Raw genomic sequence first — 23,467 nt, 5'->3', positions numbered from 1 at the left:
GTCCATCTGTGATAATATGTTAAACACTGAATTATGATTCATATCTGAATGTACTGACTGTTAATTATTGATGAGAACATAATCAGTAAATATAAAGATGTTTGAGTTTGGCTTTGATGAATCAGAATAAAAGTAATAAAATAATGATTTTAGAGACAGGCTTAACTCAGGCCAGCTGACAGCCTGTGTACAAACAGACTTCAGCCATATGAGAGTGAGTGTGAGTGAATGAGAGCACACACAGGACACTCTGATCTCTGAATGTGTGTGACGCAGTGAAAAAGAGGATTGTACTGGATATACTGTGACTGACAAACAGAGTTTAAAGAGAAAGGTGTTTGGATTAAAATGGATTATGCTAAAGTGAACGTGCTAATGAAATCTGAACTGACTGAAATGTGAAGTGAAGATAATTCAGATGTAAAAGAGAGAAACTGATAATAAGGTGGGGCTGGAGATCAGTGAAGGGCATGTAAACACCTGATTGGTTGACTAGATATCAGATCGACAGTTTCACAGTCTTCCCTGTGGATTATAACTTTAAGAAGATGTGACATTCATCAAGGAATCCTGCTCTCCGGATTATTTCCATGAACACTGAGCTGGATCACATCTACAGTGCTGGAAGTGCCCGTCTCACCACCAACCTCTCTGTGCACATTCACTTTTCAACCCTTTGTGAGACACTAAAGGTGTAAATCTGAGTATTTATCTATGTTAGTGCGAACACCTCTAATAGGTTTGTTTAGTCTTTCCAAGTCATATCTTCCCTTAGATCTGCGGTCCAGGCTCCTAAAATCTTCCTAGTTTTACAAGCACTACAATCTAGAGGAGAGCTGCACTAACAGGTGTGACTGATGAGATCTGACCTGCAAGGATACTCATGTTTATGTGTATCAGGACAAGCAGGGAAGACCTGGACATCAACTCTGTCAGGCTGCCTGAGTCCTCTCACCCACATCAGCTCAGAACTCTGCATTATCTACTGAGTCAGACTCAGAGGATCAGGGATCAGAAGTTCTACAAAGAGTAGAACCAGACTTCCTGTATAGAGGTGTGTGGGCCTACTGATCCACAGTGTCAGCACAACTTTCACATCATATTCATCTCAGCACAACTAAAACATGTGACTGACCTCAGAGTTTCAAATCGACATCGTGGATTCTCCAGAAGAACACACAGCTGCTTCACTCCTGAATCCTGCAGGTTGTTGTAGGTTCCACTCAGGTCCAGCACTCTGGGATACGAGGGGTTGGACTTCAGCGCTGCTGCCAGATAATCACAGCTGATCTCTGACAAATCACAGTCCTTCAATCTGAATAAAAAAATGAAAGATGTAAGTTTATTAGACAAAGTGTGAGCTTGAAATCATTCAGTGTTTCATCATCTGTTCAGAGCTGAAGAAGGTTCAGAATGTAGAAGTTTAGAAAATGGAAACTCCAAACAGCTGAAGCCAACAGGAAGCAGCTTCAAACAAACAAGAGAAAAAAATGAATTTTTCACATTGAAGTCGTACATTTATCATAAAGTTGTCAAGTTTTGCCGTGTGAAATAAAAAAAAACTGAACAGGAATCCTCAGAGTTGAACCCTCTGCACAGAGGTTCAGGTTCCTCTTCAGGTCCCAAAGTGCAGAACAACAAGGTTTCAAACAGCTTCGTTCCAGCAGCATCAGCCACAGAAATGCAGAGATAATTCTTTGGATCTCTTGGTTGTGTTGTATGATGCTGTGTTTGCATATCTGGTGTCTGTGTTGCTTTGTGAGGACGGATCATTTACTGCAGCTCCAGATAAACAGAGCTGGACCTGAACCTGGTAGCTTCACTTAGAAGACACTTGTGACGGGAACGTCAGGTCAAAAACAGTGCCCCTCCGACAGCCAAACCCATCTGTTCTCTGATTGGATAGTTACATTTGTGATTGACATGACATTGACCAATCAGATGAAAGGAAGAAAAATAGGGTCAAAATTCGTACTTGTAACTTGCAGGGGTTTTTTTGGGCTAAGTCCACACACAAATCTTTTTTACACACACACAAATCTTTTTTACACATACAAATTTTTTTCACGCACACACAAATTCTTTTTACACATACAAATCCTGATTTACAAGTACAAAATCTTTATGACCACATTTTGAGCCCATACAAATGTTCTGCAGACGAGTCCATGCGCTCACAACAAAGCTCAGTGTGGACGACGCTGTGCACGCTCCAATGCTGATTGGTTAGAAAGTGGGCGGGAACAGGGAAGAGAGCGACAGCAGCGTTCAGCACAAACACAAAGGACCAAAGAAGAAGAACATGACAAGCTCAGATGGAGGCTGCAGTGGACACTTTTCATTGTTTTAACATTCGCTTTCACTTCAGCTTCACCAACAACAGCACAAGCAGAGCAGCCCACTGACTGCGTGGCCGTGACGGCGCCCCCTGGTGACTGTAAACCACTACAACATGTAGACGGCCGTCTGCTGCTCATTTCTTTGCCACCATCACAGGAGCTCTTTATCCTGTTCTACACTCTCATTGGTTCTTTGTGTGCTTGTTTTTTAGAACAGTAGTCATTGTGATTGTTCAAAGAAGACAGTCAGCTGTGACTAAATGCAGCTCCTACAGCAGTGATTGGAATAACTACTGAAGCTAATCCAGTATCAAAGCTCAGGAATCAGCAGCTCCCACCTCGTTTTCTTTGAACAACTATTTTTAGCTGCTGTGTTTTTGTGTTTCTGCGGACCTCAGACATCCTGCTGCTCTGGAGAACTGAAGCTCTAAAGGCTTCAGCCTTTATCTCCAAGAAACAAAGCTGATCATGGAGACCCAGCAGGTCAGCTGATCTGTGGACAGCACCAGCATCTTTAAGTAAGTCTGAGAGGTGAGCAGTCTTTGGAAGGCTTTACTGTCTGATAGTCTCAGAGCAGGATTTGGATCATTATTTGGCTTTTCTTCTATTATTATGTTTAGTTTCTGCTTCACAGATATTCTCTGAGATGTTCTCTGAAATGTTTCCCACTGTTGGACAAACTTTCACAGTTTCTTCATAAAGGAGATCTCCTGTGCAGTCCATCTGTGATAATATGTTAAACACTGAATTATGATTCATATCTGAATGTACTGACTGTTAATTATTGATGAGAACATAATCAGTAAATATAAAGATGTTTGAGTTTGGCTTTGATGAATCAGAATAAAAGTAATAAAATAATGATTTTAGAGACAGGCCTAACTCAGGCCAGCTGACAGCCTGTGTACAAACAGACTTCAGCCATATGAGAGTGAGTGTGAGTGAATGAGAGCACACACAGGACACTCTGATCTCTGAATGTGTGTGACGCAGTGAAAAAGAGGATTGTACTGGATATACTGTGACTGACAAACAGAGTTTAAAGAGAAAGGTGTTTGGATTAAAATGGATTATGCTAAAGTGAACGTGCTAATGAAATCTGAACTGACTGAAATGTGAAGTGAAGATAATTCAGATGTAAAAGAGAGAAACTGATAATAAGGTGGGGCTGGAGATCAGTGAAGGGCATGTAAACACCTGATTGGTTGAGTAGATATCAGATCGACAGTTTCACAGTTTTCCCTGTGGATTATAACTTTAAGAAGATGTAACATTCATCAAGGAATCCTGCTCTCCGGATTATTTCCATGAACACTGAGCTGGATCACATCTACAGTGCTGGAAGTGCCCGTCTCACCACCAACCTCTCTGTGCACATTCACTTTTCAACCCTTTGTGAGACACTAAAGGTGTAAATCTGAGTATTAATCTGTGTTAGTGCGAACACCTCTAATAGGTTGGTTTAGTCTTTCCAAGTCATATCTTCCCTTAGATCTGCGGTCCAGGCTCCTAAAATCTTCCTAGTTTTACAAGCACTACAATCTAGAGGAGAGCTGCACTAACAGGTGTGACTGATGAGATCTGACCTGCAAGGATACTCATGTTTATGTGTATCAGGACAAGCAGGGAAGACCAGGGGCCCGGTCTTCGTACGTCGCTTACTACATCCAAGACCAAACCATCGCGCTAACCGTGAGCTCGCTAATCCGGTTCCCCGAACACACCTGTTGTTGACGATTAGTACAGCTGGACGCAGTAATGTGACATCACTGGGTGTCGTAAAAAGGGCTACGCATCGATAGTAGAAACATTGATCGGCAACCCGCTGATTGGTCGGCGAAAATGTCGAAGGGGCGCGCTCGGTATTTTCCGGCAGCAGAGCAAGAACTCTTGAGTGAGGGATTTCAGGAGTTTCAGAGTTTAATTAAAACGCAAGGGAACACTGCAAAGGCTGCAAAAGCAAGGAGAGAGGGCTGGCAGAAAGTTGCTGACAAATTAAACTCGTACGTAATTTAATAATAACAATAATAATGGATTGGGTTTATATAGCGCTTTCCAAGGCACCCAAAGCGCTTTACAATGCCACTATTCAGTCACTTTATTATTTATTTATAGATTTATTATATTACACTATATTATCCAATATTTTATTATATTATATTAAAATATGTTATATTATATCCCCTTTCACATTAGAGCCACAACAGGACCCACTAGAACATGGGAACAAGTAAAAGTGAAATATAAGAATATTCTACAGAATGGTAATATTTATCACTTATATTGCTTTTCGTCTCTTGGAAAGAGACCCTGAAATAATCTGTTTGTTTGTTCATAACAGCAACCAAGAAAAGGGCAGAGCACAAAAAAGACAGGTGGTGGTCCTGCACCCCCTCGTCAACAAGTTGGTTAAGTAAATAATACCCTCACGGGAATATCGATATCTCTCAATGAGCACACTGTCGCGCTGAGCTAAAGGATCCTGTCTATCCCGCAATATACGCTGAATTCTGAGGACTCTCCTTATCAATCTTGCACCTCCCGCAATGGGCTGCTCGCGTAAACGGACAGGACATGGCTGCGACAGACTTCCCAAATCCACCTTCGCTTTTATAGCCGTGGTCTCTCATCTTGATTACACGAAGTAATTTACAATTACTACTCTGAAATATGAATTACATCTGCAATAATCACATACATGTAATAGAATGTTAATAGTACATTTCCCTTTTTTAGGGAATGCCCTGTATGTATCTGTGTGACATCAATAAAAGGATCAAGTGCTGCATTATCTTTGGTTACATTGATGTTATTTATTTATGGTGAAACAGTGGTGGAATATCGCTGTTGCTTTCGTATAAATGAAGTGGACATACCTGCGTGGCCGCGATCTAATCCTGTTTACATAAAGTAAACCTGCTCCCGAGCAGGTTTACGCTTACGGCTCTGTTGCTATGACAGCAAGTCCCGGATGAGCTTCGGGGAACCGAACGATCCAAGATCACGCGAAATTGTCAACAATCAAATCCAGCTAACTTACTTAGCGAGGTACGAAGCACAGGCCCCAGGACATCAACTCTGTCAGGCTGCCTGAGTCCTCTCACCCACATCAGCTCATCAACTCTAAACAGGAATGAGCAGCTCATTTCAAAATAAAAGGTTGGAATTGTAAAGAAAACAAACAGAGCTCATAAACTGAAACTGATTTCATTTTTCAGCTGGAACATTTTAGTTGTTCCTTTTTCAATACATACATAATTATATTTACAGTAAGTCTTATCATTCCCCTTTTCCCTGCCAGTCACCGCCAATGTTCCCTCTAATGTTTCATGTGTCTGAGCGAACACACAAACTCCCTGAGCGTCCCTTGGACCACTGTGAGCAACAGCAGACGTGTGCACTGTGGTCACGCCAGCATCTTATCCATCCAAGTTGCATGGTTTATTAAAGTAATCAAATTACAGCATTTACATTTATGTTAGACTACTTTTAATTAACTAATTCTTATTCTCATGTATATCTCATGCACATATCTTTCTACGTAGCACTTTTAATTCTTATTCTTACTTTTAATTTTTTCATGTCTATTTAAGCGCAATTTATGACACTATGTTTGCACTGAAGCACCGCAGCAATTTCCTAATGTTGTAAACCTGCTCAACATTTGGCAATAAACCCCTTTCTGATTCTGATTCTGATTCTTTAGCCCACTTACAATGAAAATTAAAAACAACCTTGTTCATGACCTGTAGCATGTTAACACTATTGGAAGTAAAAATAACTTGAACTCCAATTTTGAAAACACAACTTTATTTTTTCTATTTTTATAAAGCTCTGACTTGTATTATGAGTCTGTGGTCTGGGAGAGAGTCTGTAACTCTGTCTGCAAAATACAGGATATAATGACCAATGTTGGGCAATTAATTATATAGTTACTTCTTCAAAAAAGTTACTGAGTTTTGCAAACAACAAAGTTTGTTGCAATAAATACTGAATACTATCGTTGTTATAAACAACAATACTATTCAGGAAGAAAACCAAACATTGCAGATATTTTATCATAACTCTGGTTTTACGCGGCCGATCAACACAATTTAAAAACTTGTATAAAGTCCACACTTTGTCCGTCAACATGCAGCTACCAACCCAAATGGTGAGGTGGTGGTTAGTTATTACTGTCGTTTATGATCCCCTACATTATCCTACATTCAAATATATTCTCCAGCTACAATAGTGTTTGTGTTCCTAAAAGAATTTCATGAATGTGTTATTGTTCATGTCACATCTGTATGAAACAAAGAGGAAGTGAGGTTTATCCTTCATGATCACAAACTGTTCCAGCATGTAAACCTGAGATCTGTGTGGAGCAGCTGACCTGTACGATGTGCTCAACACAAACATTATTTACCATCAGTTACTGTGTGACTGAACCACGTGGGTGTATGAAACATCGCTTTCAGTGTTAATAGCACATGGCAACATTCAGACGTGACTCTATACAGTAACACTTTGATTTGTTACAGTGAGGAGACTGTTGAAGGAATGATGAGGGGAAACTGTAACAGCAGCAACAGAAACCAGGAGACAAAGCTGAGGTCTGGGTTCCTCTATGCTACACACAGCCTCCTGCTCCTGGACTTTAGAAAACACATAAATGTCTCCAAGTACACTTACTTCAGAAACTCTATCAAACTCATTACAAGTTTACTTCAGCTTTAAATTACTCACAACATCAGCACACATGAGTAAACAAAGTAACTCACAGCTACTGTTCAAGTTTAGTCATCTTTAATACAAATATACCTCATTATTATGAATCTCACAGCTACCTGCTCATTGAACTGAACTATAATTCTGTTTTACCATTAAAACAAAATATGTGACTGTAAAAAATGTTCAGACAGTAATTAAGAATCTCCTAAGCAATCCAAAGATAAAGAAAAGTTCACCTGCCAATTCTATACAGCTTGGTTGTTTATACAATAATATCCTTTAATGATATGTTTGGATCCTGACCTGAGAGTTTCCAGTGTACAATGTGGACTCTGCAGTGCAGCAGACAGAAGCTTCACTCCTGAATCCCGCAGGTCATTGTTACTCAGGTCCAGCTCTTTCAGACTAGAGGACTGGGAGTTGAGAACTGAGGACAGAGCATCACAGCTTCTCTCTGAGAGGTTACAGCCACTCAGTCTGGAAGAAAACAAACAAACAATTAAATCAGTAAAATGAAACATTTGTAATTCCAGCATGCAATACAATTATTGGTTAACTAAATAGCTTCATTAAAACACAACTCTTCTTCTATAGCAGCACTTACTCCTTGTAAGCGCCACCTGCTCCACCATCTGAGTCAGAAGACATGAAAACAAACTGTAAATCTAGTAGAAACATGATTGGAAATCTTCTCAGATCCATTTGTACATTTAGAGCCTGATCCTGAAATATAGCAGCACGGACATTCACAGCAGCAAAGGGTTCTTGCTGATCTGAGCTGGCTTGGCCCTGGCTTATTGAAGATTAAAGAAAGCGGAATCAGCTGTTCAAACCCCCACAAGGCTGCCCGCTGTGACTGAAACAATGGGACGGGTCGTGACTTCTCAAAATGGGCTCATTGAACGCAGCACGGATAAGATCTTGAAGAAGCTCATGGCGGTCGTGAGTTTTCAGACTTTGCTCTTTGAGCACAAAACCGATAACCTCTGGGAGAAGCTCGTGGCTCTCCAACGGGAGATTGAGAGACGAGTGACGGACTGTTAGATCAGCTGTGAAATTGACATGCAGTTGTTCGCACCAAAGAAAGCCACCATCATCTCATGCGGCTAACATACCAGCGCCAGCTGTGGTCTCAAGGCTGGAGCTGAACAAATCTCACCCTGATAACAGACGGTGTTTAGACTTTCCTTCCCATCCTAAGCATGCTTATCCCCTCCCGGTGCAGACGGTGGGTCGAGGGGACCAGCGCTAATGCTGCAGGCCCGGATGCGCTGTCTACACCGGCTGTCTCTCACCTTTTACCCATCCCTGTTGCTTGTCATGTGTTTCTATGGCGCATTAAGAGTTTTCATGTGCTCTGCGCTAAGGTCATTTTTTTTGTCTGTTCTCAAACTGATCTCCCTGTTGGAGCTCAGTCTGGGGGGAGTTCTTTTTTCTCCTCATCTTTCCTGATGTTGTGCATTTTCTGCTGTTCGGTTCCGGGTCGCTGCTCTAGCGGCTGACCGGCCAGCTACCTAGCCTGACCCGTCTCCCCAATGTGATGTTTGTGTATTGTATGTACGGTTGGAAAGCTCAGTATCCTAATTGCCCCTTGAAAATAAATACAGTGTTCTGAATCTGAATCTGAAAAGATTACAGAAGACGACTCTGTTCAGTAAATATTACGCTCATGCTGTCACGAAATACCAAAGGTAGGTAAAACTCTGGTTGTTGCAGCCATCCAGTATGACATGCTTTGTACTGTTCTGCTGCAGTTTGTGACACCTGGTTGATGAGTTGTGAAGGATGATGAAACAAACACTTCACTCAATGTTTGTCTTCTAAACTGGATGTAATTTGGGCAGCCGAGAGTTTTTCTTAATCTATCCCAGCTGCAAATAGGAACACAACAAATAAATAACTTTACCCACTTGGATCCTTATCATTCAAGATTGTGAAAAGATTCTCTACTCAGAGAATACTGGAGATTTTAGATGAGAGAGATGGAAGATGATGAAGGGGAAGAGTTTTCACAACTTGAGGCCTTTTGTCTTCACTGTACAGGACAAAGAAGACAGGAAGGGAGGGAGCAGTGAGGAGAATAACACACAGGAAATGGTCATGGGCAGACTCAAACCAGGCCCTGGAGTCACGACTCTAACCTTCAGTGCATGGGTCACCTGCTCAGCCAGGTAAGCTACAGCAGTCAGCAGTGTGTGAGTTAATTTGAAGACAATGATGACTATAAGTCAGGTAAAAAAAATACTATCATCAACCAACAAGGGGAAAACAGTGAGCTGAATGACCAAGCTTTGACCAAGGGTGGCTCACTCCTCGGTCTTCTTGCCCAAGGAGTGAACCACCCTGCATGGCTATCAATGTGGTGCAAACAAGGCCATCATACAGTACAGGCCATCCAAGCTGATTTTAACTTTTCCTCCCAGATACCACCTTAGAAATCATCTAGATTAGGATATGTTGGCTGTTCTAGATCCAATCACAACAAACAGAGAGCTGTTGTGTGTCCAAGGTGAACAGGAAGAATATATACATGCATAAAGTCAATAAAGTCAGAAGGTTTGCTTTAGACTGTGCTGCAGTTTATCATCAAAGACAAACAGGCACCATGCTGCCAACAAATGGCATCAAGTCTGACTTGAGGTTTTTTGTTCTTTTTTTAAATCAAGATTAAATTTTATAGCAACCACAGCAGAGATGACCAGGGAAGGTGTGCTTGAGGGGATATAGCTAAAACAGCTGGTTTCAGACTGAAGATGAACTGAGGTGCTGCACCCAAGTCTGCAGGTTCAGGGAGGGACAAACATCTGCTGCAACCAGATTGGAGTGAGAGGAGAGAGCAGGCCAACAACAACAAAGAAACAACAAACACACTGTGGAAGACCGAAGCAGAGTTTAGTTTAAAGTGGAACTAAGGATGTTTCTCTGGCTGCCAGGATTCACTGAGTAATTCAAATGCTTTCTTTAATGCAGGACCCACCATGCAATAAATTACTGACACAGTTGGATGTTAAAAGTAAAGACATGAGTACAAATGTACTCACAGAGCTTTGTTGGAGGCTTTGACCACTGGCAGCAGCCTCAGAAGAGCCTCCTCTGAAGCAGAGTATTTCTGCAGGTCAAACACATCCAGATCTTCTTCTGATGACAGTAAGATGAAGACCAGAGCTGACCACTGAGCAGGAGACAGTTCATCTGTGGAGAGACGTCCTGATCTCAGGGACTGTTGGATCTCCTCCACTAGAGAACGATCATTCAGTTCATTCAGACAGTGGAACAGATTGATGATTTTCTCTGCAGACAGATCCTCACTGAGCTTCTTCTTGATGTACTGGACTGTTTCCTGATTGGTCAGTGAGCTGCTTCCTGTCTGTGTCAGCAGACCTCGTAGGAGAGTCTGATTGGTCTGCAGTGAAAGACCCAGGAGGAAGCGGAGGAACAGGTCCAGGTGTCCATTTGGACTCTGTAGGGCCTTGTTCACAGCACTCTGGTGGAGAGATTGTAGGTTTGGTTTGTTAAATAGTTTAGACCATGTAGAGGTTGTTTGTTGTTCTTCCAGCAGATTGAGTCCAGAGTTGATGAAGGTCAGATGGACATGAAGAGCAGCCAGAAACTCCTGAACACTCAGATGGATGAAGCAGAACACCTTGTCCTGGTACAGTCCTCTCTCCTCTTTAAAGATCTGTGTGAACACTCCTGAGTACACTGAGGCTGCTCTGATATCGATGCCACACTCTGTCAGGTCTGATTCATAGAAGATCAGGTTTCCTTTCTGCAGCTGATCAAAAGCCAGTTTTCCCAGAGACTCCATCATCTTCCTGCTCTCAGGACTCCAGTGTGGATCTGTCTCAGCTCCTCCATCATACTTGACCTTCTTCACTTTGGCCTGAACCACCAGGAAGTGGATGTACATCTCAGTCAGGGTGTTGGGCAGCTGTCCTCCCTCTCTGGTTTCCAGCACATCCTCCAGAACTGTAGCAGTGATCCAGCAGAAGACTGGGATGTGACACATGATGTGGAGGCTTCGTGATGTCTTGATGTGGGAGATGATCCTGCTGGCCTGCTCCTCATCTCTGAATCTCTTCCTGAAGTACTCCTCCTTCTGTGGGTCAGTGAACCCTCTGACCTCTGTCACCATGCCAACACAGTCGGGAGGGATCTGATTGGCTGCTGCAGGTCGTGTGGTTATCCAGAGGCGAGCAGAGGGAAGCAGTTTCCCCCTGATGAGGTTTATCAGCAGCACATCCACTGAGGTGGACTTTCTAGGGTCAGTTAGGATTGTAGTTTTGTGGAAGTCCAGAGGAAGTCGACACTCATCCAGACCATCAAAGATGAACACAACCTGGAAGTCTTCAAAGCTGCAGATTCCTGCTTCTTTGGTTTCAGTAAAGAAGTGATGAACAAGTCCCACCAAGCTGAACTTTTCCTCTTTCAGCACATTCAGCTCTCTGAAAGTGAATGGAAATATGAACTGGATGTCCTGGTTGGCTTTGTCTTCAGCCCAGTCCAGGCTGTATTTCTGTGTTAAGACTGTTTTCCCAATGCCAGCCACTCCCTTTGTCAGCACTGTTCTGATTGGTTCATCTCTTCCAGGTGAGGCTTTAAAGATGTCTTCTTGTCTGATGGTTGTTTCTGGTCTGTCTGGTTTCCTGGATGCTGTTTCAATCTGTCTGACCTCATGTTCATCATTGACCTCTGCAGTCCCTCCCTCTGTGATGTAGAGCTCTGTGTAGATCTGATTCAGGAGGGTTGGGCTTCCTGCTTTAGCGATGCCCTCAAACACACACTGGAACTTCTTCTTCAGGGTGGATTTAAGGTTACAGTGACAAACAGCAGCTGGAAGTTCTGAATGAGAAGAAAAATAAACACTCAATTCCAAAAAGAACTAATCTTTAAAACACGTTGCTCCATCTTCCATCTCTGGAAAATGTTCATTTATCCAGCAGCTTAAATCTTTAGATAAATCCTCTTACTGCTCTGCAGACGGTCAGCCAGCTCCTCCTGCTTCATTCTCCTCAGGAAGTCCACTGTGATCTTCACAAATGCCTCTCTGCTGCTGCTCCTCTGGCTCTCTAAGCATTCTGGGTAATCTGGACTCAGAACCTTCTGGATCTTCTTCAGCTCGTTCTTCACAAAAGTGATGATGTTGTCCTCCAGCAGCTGGAACAGAATATTTATGAATGAGCCAATCAGACTGAAATCATGGAGCCAAACATCAGATCCATGTTGGACACACTGACGATCCACTGGTCTACAAAGAGCAGCATGGAGATGACTGTGAACAGAACAGATGTAACAGTAGTTGTTGTACATGTACAGACCATAAATATGGAGTCCAGCTGTGTTTGATGCTGCTGGGCAGACTGACCACTGGGAACCTCTGAGCTCTGCTGCTCCACTCTGTGGAGGAACCATGAAGGATTAGATCAACACAGGATAAAGATCCAGGAGTTTCTGCTCAAATAACTTCATCTGAATCAAGTCTGTCAAGTTTTAAACTCTCAGACTGTGAACATATCAGTAATTTTCAGTCTGTTTTCATGGACGTCCTTTCAGTGGTGATGTCAGGGATGATGTTGAAGAAGCTCATCAAACTGAACCATCAGCAGATCACTGCTCCAAAACCAGAACATGATCCGAGTCTCCCTCCACCACCAGAACACCAGCTTTACTAACGTGGTAGATCAGTGTAGTACAGATCAATAACTGATGAGTCATTTGATCAAAATCACTGAGTGCTTCACGTCTGACCCTCTGATGCTTCTGTAGACATTTTGCATATTTAATGAATGTCTGACAGTTTTACATTCATTCTATGAACACAGTGGAAATGTTGTGTTATAGTCTCCATGTTGTTTCCAGCATCATAAATTCTTAAGTTCAGAAAATTAGATTCTTTCTTCACAGCTGAAAAACAACAACATTTATTCTCTATTGAAATCTGCATCGTCCACTCCAAAGGTCACAATCTGAAGGTAACATCTGGTTTTGTTCCCTGTGGTTAACTCTGAGCATCAGTATGGTGGGATTTATCCACTACATCCACACCACTGTGGTTCAGTGTTGTCCTGATGGAGTAACAGCAGCCAGTATGATCCAGGCTTTAGCTGCTGGGTCTCTGTGTGACCTCTCAGACTGTTTAACAGATCAGACACAAAGAGAATCAGAGCAGCTCTGTTCTTTAAAGACAAACATGAACCCACTCAGGTCACACTTTCCCCACAGATATGAGCATCACTGTCCTCAAACAGCAAATGACCAAGTCGAACATTTGGATCTTTTCTCTTTCATTGTTTTCTTTTTAATGAATCTTTGTAACAATCTGAGGATGTTTCAGGTCATATTTATCCAGGAAACACAAACATGTAAAGGAGTCATCACAGCTCTCTGACCTCGTTGCTCCAGGTTCACCACTGAAGTGTGGATTTAGATCTTTGGACCGGTCACTCCTCACAGATGGACAGCTGGACCCTGCAGACTGTGACCTCTGACCTCTGCAGACACAAACATGATTGAAGCAGCTGTGATCACACAGACTGCAGATAATGCAGCTGTTTCCTGTCAGTAACATCCTCTTAGATTAGAGTTCAGCTTTTTACAGGAAAACTGGACAAAACTGATTTTTGTTACAAACTCATTTTCATTTCCTCTCAGCTCACAAACACAGTCAGACAATCAACCAGAGTCAACACTGATTATAATGTCAGTGCAGAATTATTTCTGTTACTCAGTGAGTTCAGCTCTCTGACCTCGTTGCTCCAGGTTCACCACTGAAGTGTGGATTTAGACCTTTGGACCGGTCACTCCTCACAGACGGACAGCTGGACCCTGCAGACTCTGCTCTGTCCTCCTCTTCCTCCATCATCATCTTCAGCCAGTCTGAGAGGTAAACCACAAACACTCAGTGAGTTCACATTAACAGGAGTAACTGAGTTACAGTCGCTGACCTCTGACCTGTCATGTAACCTAGAAACCAGGTCACATGATTCACATCAGCTCACACACACTTTCTACCTTCACCTGTAGAGGAAACACAAATCAGCACTACATTCAATTCAATTTTATTTATATAGCGCCAAATCACAACAAAAGTCGCCTCAAGGCGCTTCATAGATATGCATGCATATGGGGCAGTGCAGGTGGATGCATATCCACCTGCACTGTAATTATAAAGACCCCTGACCTCCAACAGCTGTTGACACAGTAACTGGTTATGGTCAAACAGATGTGTCCACCTCGCAGCAGTTACTGTGGAACAGCAGCTGAGCTCATTCTGCAGTCAGTGTGTCAGTGAGAGCAGCAGCTCCACCTCCTCCACAGACTGATGGAGGCAGGAAAATCAGTGTACTCAGTTCTGTGAAATACTGTAAATGCAGCTTCTTTTACTGTTTATGTACAAACTGAACTTTGAGTCTCACTTCAGATTGGATTTAAGTGTGTGTGTCACACCTTTATGTGTTACTCCAAAAAAAAAAAAAAAAGCCGTCTGACTGCTCAGACTGAGTCAGGGTAAAGTTCACATGCTGATTTGCTCTGTTCGGGTTCTTCTTCTTGCTTTTCTTAAAAGTAATGCAGTACATTACTTAGTTACTCACTAGATTAAGTAGTGTGTTGTTATATTCTGTTCCTCAGACCAAGGGTCCATGAACCAACTGTTCTTAGACATTTTTAGATCTGGGCTCTAAAAATCTGCTTATTGGCTCTCAGCTATAGTTAAGCAAGATGTCTTTGGTGAATTGAGGCTGTTTTATACAAGCTAATGACACTGACTTCTTCTTCACTCAGATATGCTGTGACATTCAAATGTTACAATGTTTTTATTCTGGGACTACAGGAATGATTTTATATGATTCAAAGTTCAAAACAATCCTTTCTATCCTCTCTGTCACTTAGCCCAGTTCATCCTGTCTGGAAGCCTTTTGAAGCCTCCTTTAAGTCCGGCCTTTCCACTGAATCTGCTGATGGAGACACCATCTCCTCCACCTGCAGCTGTGGAGGTTCAGAGAAATAAATCTAACCTAGAGGTATATCTCTATATCTACAAAAGAAAGAAAGAAAAATGAATCAAACAGATTTTCTCTTTTGTTATTGGAAACATTGGAAACAATATCAGAGTCTACAAGAGAACAAAGGTCCCCGCAGGATGTCTCTGTTTGGGAAATACTCCAGTCATCCCCCTGAACCTGGTTAGTGACCTGAATCAGTGCTTTTTCCATGAATCCTACCGATGCTACCATGAAAACATGTTCAGCTTGTGTTTGAAGATGACTCACATGCTGACATTAGATACAGAAGAACTGAGAACATAAAGGGAGCAGCTTATTGAGGGAAACCCAAAAAAGCAGAACACAAGCAGCTCTGTCCTCTGTCTCACATCATGTTCATGAGGAGAAAAAAAGCCCCTAAAGTTCCTAAAGACAAACTGTTATAGGAGGAAACAAAGCAAACTTACAGCCGTCCTGGAAGGAGGCAGGACTCCACCTGAAGCTCAGCACAGGGGGGGAGGAGGCAGATTTTCAGAAGAGTTTCTGACTGTTTAACTTCGTGATATCAGATTTAATCTCATCTCATTTGTTACGTTCCCCTGAGGGGTCTAGGCGGTGAGGGGGAAGTAACAAAAAGTGTCCGGGTCAGAAAAAGGAGACAAGAAGGCAAAGGGGTTAAATTAAAGAGTTTTATTAAAGTAGCTCAACTAAAAGAGACGGACAAGCCGCTATCACCATTTAAGAAAACAAACAAAACTCAGGCGTTGGTCAATAAAGTAAAATGTAAGCCAGAAAGAAAGAGAGCAGCTCACTAGCTGTAACCACTCACATGGCACTCTGGCCCAGAGCTCACCTTTCCCTGGGATTAAATACTTTTGATCACTGACGAGACGAGAGTCAGCTGTGTAAAAGGGAAAGCTGGCACCTCAGGCAGAAGCCATTGAAGGACACTCCCACACAGGCACCTTCAGGAGGAGGCCCTGCTAGGGCCGTAACACATTTCTGTTTTTCCACTGAGCAGGTTCAGCTTTTATTAAAATAAATATGTTTGTGTCTTTCTCTAAATTCTTAATTATCAGTAATGTTCCCTGAGAAATCAACATTTCTTGGTTCTCATACAAGAATGTCGTTTTCATGGCCGCCATTCACGTGACCCAAAGTGTTTGTAATCTCTGGAGAACCGAGGTTTTACTGGTGCTCCTGAATGCAGCATAAGAAGGAATTTTCCACTAAGTTTCATGTGACATGAACACAGACGGATGACGTGTCTGTGTCAGTCTTTTTCTTTTGAAACAAACTTTATTGAGACCTATGAACAGTCCAACAGCTATGAATGAAATTTAGAGGATTCAAAGAAATATTGATAAAAGTTCTCGGAGCTGCTGTGCAAATATTTTTAACTCACTATGGAAACTCCTGGTTTCAAACTTTAAGCTTTTTTGCTGAAGCAGTTGTACAGAAATAATATTAAACTATAACAGTACTGATATACAGTGATCCCCTCAAAAATAAACACAGAGATATGAAACTTCTGTCCATTCTGCCATTAAAACGGTAAAATAGATCCACTGATCTGATTTTTTTTTACTGTTTATGAAGAATAAGCAAATATATTATAAGATGAGAGGTGAGAAAAAAAATGCTCAGAATCACTCGTTTGTATTCAAATGTCAAAGTTCGTGTTCATCTGTTCCTCTCCTACACGTCACTATAAAGTTTAATCTTGTAAAAGTCAGAGTTTGAGTTCATATTCACTGCAGTTTAGTACAATATCTACATGTTAACGTTTGTTTGTGCTAAACTGTTCATTTGTTCCGTTTCATAATAAAATATAGATATAAACATCTGTAACATCTGCACTTTAATATCTGCTATTTTGTACAGACAGAAGACAAAAGGTTTACTTTAGTATTAAAATATGAGTCCCGTACAAATCAAATATTTATATATAAAACTTTAAACTGATTTCTTTCAAACTTTTTTCCTCACCAGGAAAAAAGAAAAACTTTTTTCACGTCAAAGCTCAACATCTGACTTACTATTAATATAAAAACCGTGACTGAAGCATCTTTAAATGTTCCGATTTATTAACAGTGTTTTAAACTTAATACAGTAACTTTTGTTCAGTCTGAGAAATGTAAAACATGTTTTATCCTCCATCTTTGTTTCAGTGTGAACAGTCTGAGCGGACAGTTCGTGATGTTTTTAACAGAGGCCGACCTGCTGAATCAAATTTGTTTTAAAAAACAAAGTCCTCTGCTGTCCCTCCACCTGCTGCCTCTGAATACAAAGGGTGAGAACTTTAAATTAACACTGTGGCAGATATGTAACCATCTTTAAATGATCTCACTGACTTACAGACAAATGAAGGAAGACATCTGTGGTGGCTGAAACCTCCACCCAAAACATATCCACAGACAGCAAGGTTGTTGTAGTTTTGTAATTTTTAATTAGTTTTTATTTCCATTTCTTTTTCACTTTGTGTTTTTAATTCTGTTTAGTTTCCACGGTGAATATATATATATATATATAAACTGTTTGTTTCAGTTTATATTTGATTTTCTATTTATTATATATTTACGGGGTCAGAGGCTGGACTGACGTAGATTAATGCAGATTTTATGATAAAAACTGAACTTTTTGAAAGCAGTGACTTAGTCTTTTTTTTAGCCAAACTAACAACACTAACAGGCTGTTATAACCTCAGGATAAAAATGCTCGGAAACTCAAGTGCCAGTTTTAGGACGTTTACTGACCACTTTTAGAAACAACCACAGCTAGTCGCACACATACAGGAAACTGTCCCACACATAACATTCCGGCAGGGAGAACCCTGAAAAACCTCTGAAGGTTCCGGGGTTCAACGCCCCCAAACATACATTAACAACAACACTGTCTATAACACTTCCCCCCCCTTAAGCAAAAACCCACAACATAGCAATTATGCATAAGTACAAAAAGAGAGGGAGAATTCAACACCACATTATTTTAACAATTCAGTCTATCAGGGGGCTTGTGCTGCCTCTTTGACCTTCTCAGTCCTGCTGCTGGGTTCTCTAGGCTAGGAGCCTGCTGAGCTCCTGTGACCGGGTTCGGCTCAGGTGACTTAGATTGCTCCACCAGCCCTTCTGGTGATACTGAAGAACCAATCCCGATCTCAGGGGCTGCTGACACGACTTCCCCTTCGGGTGAACCACTCTGAGGCCCCACAATGTCCACAGCCCTGTCTCCACCATGTGCGTGCGAACCACTCTGAGCCCTCTTCTCAGCTCCATCCGTGCGGGCTCTCACATGATCCTTGTGCCTGCGAACTTGTCTGCCATCCAACAACTCCACCACAAAAGATACTGGCCCTGAACTGTGGTGAATGACGCCAGGCAGCCACCGTGAGCCACCCGTAAAGTTTTTGATATACACACAGTCTCCCTGCCTGAAAACACAGCCTCTGGCATGTAGATCATGTCTCACCTTCTGCCCACCTTGTGACTGGGCGACTCTGGCTCCCACATCTGAGCGAAGAAGGTCCAGATGAGATCTGGGCTTCCTCCCCATCAGCAACTCCGCCGGGGACAAGCTTGTGGTTGTATGAGGCGTGATGCGATACTGAAACAGGAAACGGCAGAGCCTCTTTTCTATGGAAAGACCTGGCATTTTTTTTAGACCGTCTTTCAGCGTCTCCACGGCGCGCTCCGCTAAGCCATTGGAGGCAGGGTGGTAGGGTGCTGTGCAGATATGTCGGGTCCCATTTCTCTCCATAAATTCTTGGAAAACCCCACTTGTGAACGTGGGCCCATTGTCCGTGACCACTGCCTCTGGTAATCCATGTGTTGCAAAGATTCTCCGGAGTGTGTCTGCGATGACTGGGGCTGTGATGGTCGGCATTATGTGGGCATCCAGCCATTTTGAATGCGCATCCACCAACACCAGGAACATGTGGCCCAAAAAGGGGCCGGCAAAATCTAGATGAAGCCTGGACCATGGACGGCCAGGCCACTCCCATGGGTGGAGTGGGGCAGGTGGTGGCATTTTTTGGTTTGACTGACATTGAGAACAGGCTTTTACCTTGTCTTCCAAGGCACTGTCCATTCCCGGCCACCACACGAATGACCTTGCCAGACTTTTCATCCGAGAAATCCCTGGATGAGCCTCATGCAACACTTCAATGATCTGTGACCGACCTGGAGGCGGAATAATGACTCGGGAACCCCACAGGATGCAGCCATCTTGAACACTGAGCTCCTGCTGACGCTTGGCATACGGTTTGAGCTGATCTTGCTCCACTGTTGCTGGCCAGCCCTGCAACAGCCACTGTTTAACCCGAGATAACTCTGGATCCCGTTCAGTCCATGCTTTGATGTTTTTAGCACAGACCGGAGAGTTCGCCAGCTTGTCCAGCAAAACCACAGTTTCTGGGGGCAAGTTCGACTGGTCGGGGACTTCCGGGAGGGGGAGGCGGCTGAAAGCATCTGCAATCGCATTTTCAGGTCCCGCCTTATAAACAATGCGATACTGGTATGCCGACAGTGTTAATGCCCAGCGCTGAACCCGGGCTGAAGCCATGGGTGGGATGCCTTTTGTTTCACTAAAGAGACTCAGGAGGGGCTTATGGTCTGTAACAACAGTAAATGGGCGGCCATACAGGTACTGATGAAAACGTTTCACAGCAAAAACTATTGCTAAGCCTTCCTTCTCAAGCTGTGAATAGCCCTTTTCTGCTGCTGTGAGCGTGCGTGCCGCATATCCGACCGGTTTCTCTTCCCCCTCTTCCATACGATGGGAAAGAACAGCTCCTATGCCATACGGGGAGGCATCACAGGACAGGACCACCTCCTTCTCCGGATCAAAATGCACCAGGAGTGGTGCCGATTGTAACAGTTCTTTTACCTGTCTGAAGGCCTTCTCCTGTGCTTGGGACCACCTCCACTGACTGTCTTTGTGCAGCAGCCCATACAGGGGAGCAAGCATGCTGGAGAGGTCAGGCAAAAACTTCCCATAATAGTTCACTAAGCCCAAGAATGATCTTAGTTCAGCTACATTCTTTGGACTCGGGGCTTCTTTTACTGCCCTCACTTTCTCTTCCAGTGGGGACAGGCCCTGTGCAGAAATGCGATGACCCAGGTATGTCACGCTAGGGGCTTGGAAAACACACTTACTGCGCTTCAAACACAACCCAGCTTCTGAGAGCTTCTTCAACACCTGCTCAAGGTTACGCAGATGCTCCTCTTCTGTTTTACCTGTAACTAAAATGTCATCCAAGTAAACAGCAACACCAGGAATGTTTTGCAGAAGATTGTCCATAGTGCGCTGAAAGATAGCCGGACTGGATGCAACGCCAAACACCAGGCGGTTGTACTTGAACAGCCCCTTGTGTGTGTTTATTGTCACATATTTTTTTGATTCCTCATCCAGCAGCAACTGCTGGTAAGCATGACTCATATCCAACTTTGTGAATGTCCGACCACCCGCCAGTGTGGCAAAAAGGTCATCCACTCGAGGCAGAGGGTAGGCGTCGAGCTGAGAGGCTTGGTTCACTGTCAGTTTGTAATCACCGCATATACGCACCCCTCCGTCCTCTTTCAACACTGGTACGATCGGGGCTGCCCAGTCCGAGAACTCTATTGGCTCAATGACCCCTATCTGTTGTAGTCTCTCCAACTCTGCTTCCACCTTGGCCTTCATGGCGTATGGTACAGTGCGTGGTTTGAAAAAGCGTGGCCGGGCAAAAGGGTCCACACACAGCTTCACAGTGGTGCCCCGGAGAGTGCCCAATTCATTCTTGAACACATCTGCATACTTTCCCAGTAACTCTGCTATTACCGTTACATACCTGATTTCCCTCCAGTTCAGGCGGATTTTCTGCAGAAGGTCACGACCCAGCAGACTAGGCCCCTCCCCTTTCACCACCAGCAGTGTTGCTGCAGCTTCTTGACCCTGATATGCTGCATGCACCTCTATAGCACCAAGCAGGGGAATGCATTCACCTGTGTACTGTCTAAGGCTTATCTCAGTCGCTTGGAGGGCTGGTGCCCCGCCCGAGTGCCACAAGCTGTGGTAGGTGGCTTGGCTGATCACCGAAGCTGAAGCCCCTGTATCCACCTCCATTTGTAGCTCCTTCCCATTTACCTGGATAGTGGCATAGATGGGCTCCGCACAGCACTTATTAAAGCCAACCAGATTAAACATGTTGAAAACACACTCATCCTCCTCAGGCGCCATGCCCTGCAGGTGATGAGTGTTTAGTTTGTGTTTTGTCTTCCATTCCTTCTTTGATTTCTCCTTAGTGCCCCTGCATTTCTTGGCTAAGTGCCCCTTTTTCTTGCAGTTATGGCAGGTACTGTCTTTGAAAACACAGTCCTTGGCAAAGTGTGCCCCCCCACACCGGTAACACTCCAAAAGCTCCCTCAGTTTGCCCCTCACACTCCGAGATACATGATGCACCTCGGTTGAGTGCATATTGTTGTTAGCTTTCCGAATGTCTTTAGTGTTATTAGCTGCCGTTTCTATTGCCTGAGCAATTTCCAAAGCTTTCTTAAAGTCCAGTGTGGGCTCCCCCAACAACCGACGCTGCATGCCATCATCATTTATACCACACACCAACCTGTCGCGGAGCATGTCATCCAGCACGCCTCCAAACTCACAGTGCTCTGATAGCTGTCTCAGCTCCGTCACATACGCAGCCACCGAAACTCCCGGCTTGCGTGAATGAGTGTGGAATTTGAACCGCTGAACAATCACGGAGGGTTTCGGGCAGTGATGATTTTGCACCAACGTCACCAGTTCTTTGAAACTGAAGTCCCCGGGTTTCCGAGGCGTCGTCAGGTTACGTATCAACTTGTAGGTCCTCGCTCCACACGCACTGAGAAGAACTGACCTTTTTTTTCCTTCGTCCGAAATGTCGTTTGCCAAGAAAAAGTGTTCAAGCCTCTCGACATATTCAATCCAGTCGCCGTCTCCCTCGGCAAACTCCGTGAGCGATCCGATCGTAGCCATAGATGCGAAGTGGTAGTCCGACTGCAAAATCCGTAGCAAAAACTCAAAACTGTCCGCGTTCGGCTTTTATCCTCGTCGCCAAAAAGGTGTTATAACCTCAGGATAAAAATGCTCGGAAACTCAAGTGCCAGTTTTAGGACGTTTACTGACCACTTTTAGAAACAACCACAGCTAGTCGCACACATACAGGAAACTGTCCCACACATAACATTCCGGCAGGGAGAACCCTGAAAAACCTCTGAAGGTTCCGGGGTTCAACGCCCCCAAACATACATTAACAACAACACTGTCTATAACACAGGCCATTTCCTGTAAAATGTTAATCAGTTTTCCAAAATAATTTCATTGATCATTCTCAATAATTTAGTTTTAGTTTGTGTTTTTATTTCTACTTTAACTTTTTTCAGATCTAGCTGTAGTTCTAAGTTGAGTTTCAGTTTTGTGTGTTTTGTAACACTTCTTCCTGTTGGAGAGGAGCCAACACTTTGTGACGCAGTATTTTTAAGACCGACATGTTGAACCTGTATCTAACACACATCTATACGAAGTATTCATTTACAAAGTGCGCTCTCTGTCTCCTGCTGTCCGTGTAAATAAAAACATCCGGAGCTCAGCGGCTCTCCGGTTGAGCTCAGGCCACATTCAGTGTGTTTAGTCTGATTCCCGGACTCTGATCACACAAGGCCAGAAAATGGCGGAGACACTCGGCCTTGTTGGAAAACGTTACACACTGACTTTAATGGAGAGACCGGAAATACAAACACACACAGTTTGTTGTGTGAAGAAATCAAACATGAGCTAAACAAACAGTAAAGTTCCTAAAGACAAACTGTTAAAGGAGGAAACAAAGCAAACTTACAGTTTCTTCACACACCAACAACAAGCTCCACTCCACACCTGGACACTAAACACGGACACACAGGTGAGCTGCTTCCTGGAAGGAGGCGGGACTTCACCTGAAACTCAGCACAGGTGGGAGGGGCTCAGCTCTGTGTGTGCTGATGTGTTAACTTTAAAAATATGCCATCTGACTGCTCAGACTGAGTCAGAGTAAAGTTCACATGCTGACGTGTGGAGACATGAAACCTTGTTGTAGCTGCAGGTGTGAACACACTGATCCCAGATCAGCTCTGCTGTATTTGTAACATGAACATTTCTGCTGCAAAGCTTCAAATGTTCAGCATGTTTCTCTGTTTCCAGTCTATAGATCCAGTCACACTTTCTACCTTCACCTGTGCAGTAAAGACTGAGAGCAGAGCTGAAAGCAAGCGTCCAATCAGTGAGCAGCATCAACACCTGAGATTCATTCAGACTCTGTTATTGAAGATGTTGTTGGTACAAAGTTCATCTGCTGCTCACATGAATCCATGAAAGATTTATTTCACTGAATGTTTCTTCAAAGCTCGTTTCAACCTGTTGAAGTCATGAATGAAAGTGCAGACT

The 23,467-nt window shown here is 43.4% G+C and overlaps 1 protein-coding gene and 1 long non-coding RNA gene across 3 annotated transcripts; both read right to left on the bottom strand.

Moving 5' to 3' along the window:
* Positions 1–1,009: 1,009 nt before the first annotated feature.
* On the bottom strand, positions 1,010–12,822 carry LOC145422852 (protein NLRC3-like). Its single transcript, XM_080294716.1, has 4 exons — positions 12,801–12,822; positions 10,094–11,894; positions 7,356–7,529; positions 1,010–1,315 (listed from the first exon to the last, which is right to left on the bottom strand). The coding sequence occupies exons 1-4, from the start codon at positions 12,820–12,822 to the stop codon at positions 1,093–1,095; spliced, it is 2,220 nt and encodes a 739-aa protein (XP_080150842.1). The 3' UTR covers positions 1,010–1,092.
* A 505-nt stretch (positions 12,823–13,327) lies between these two features.
* On the bottom strand, positions 13,328–22,973 carry LOC145424745 (uncharacterized). Of its 2 annotated transcripts, XR_013905717.1 has the most exons (4): positions 22,884–22,928; positions 15,502–15,642; positions 13,799–13,928; positions 13,328–13,543 (listed from the first exon to the last, which is right to left on the bottom strand). It is a non-coding gene; the product is annotated as an uncharacterized LOC145424745 (long non-coding RNA). The 2 variants fall into 2 exon arrangements; XR_013905716.1 differs by lacking the exon at positions 15,502–15,642 and having other exon boundaries at positions 22,884–22,973.
* Positions 22,974–23,467: the final 494 nt, after the last annotated feature.

Source organism: Astatotilapia calliptera, chromosome 3 (assembly GCF_964374335.1).
Source record: "Astatotilapia calliptera chromosome 3, fAstCal68.1, whole genome shotgun sequence".
NCBI classification, from domain to species: domain Eukaryota; kingdom Metazoa; phylum Chordata; class Actinopteri; order Cichliformes; family Cichlidae; genus Astatotilapia; species Astatotilapia calliptera.
The sequence above is the reverse complement of the archived record's forward strand: the minus strand, read 5'-3'. Positions and strand labels throughout refer to the sequence as shown.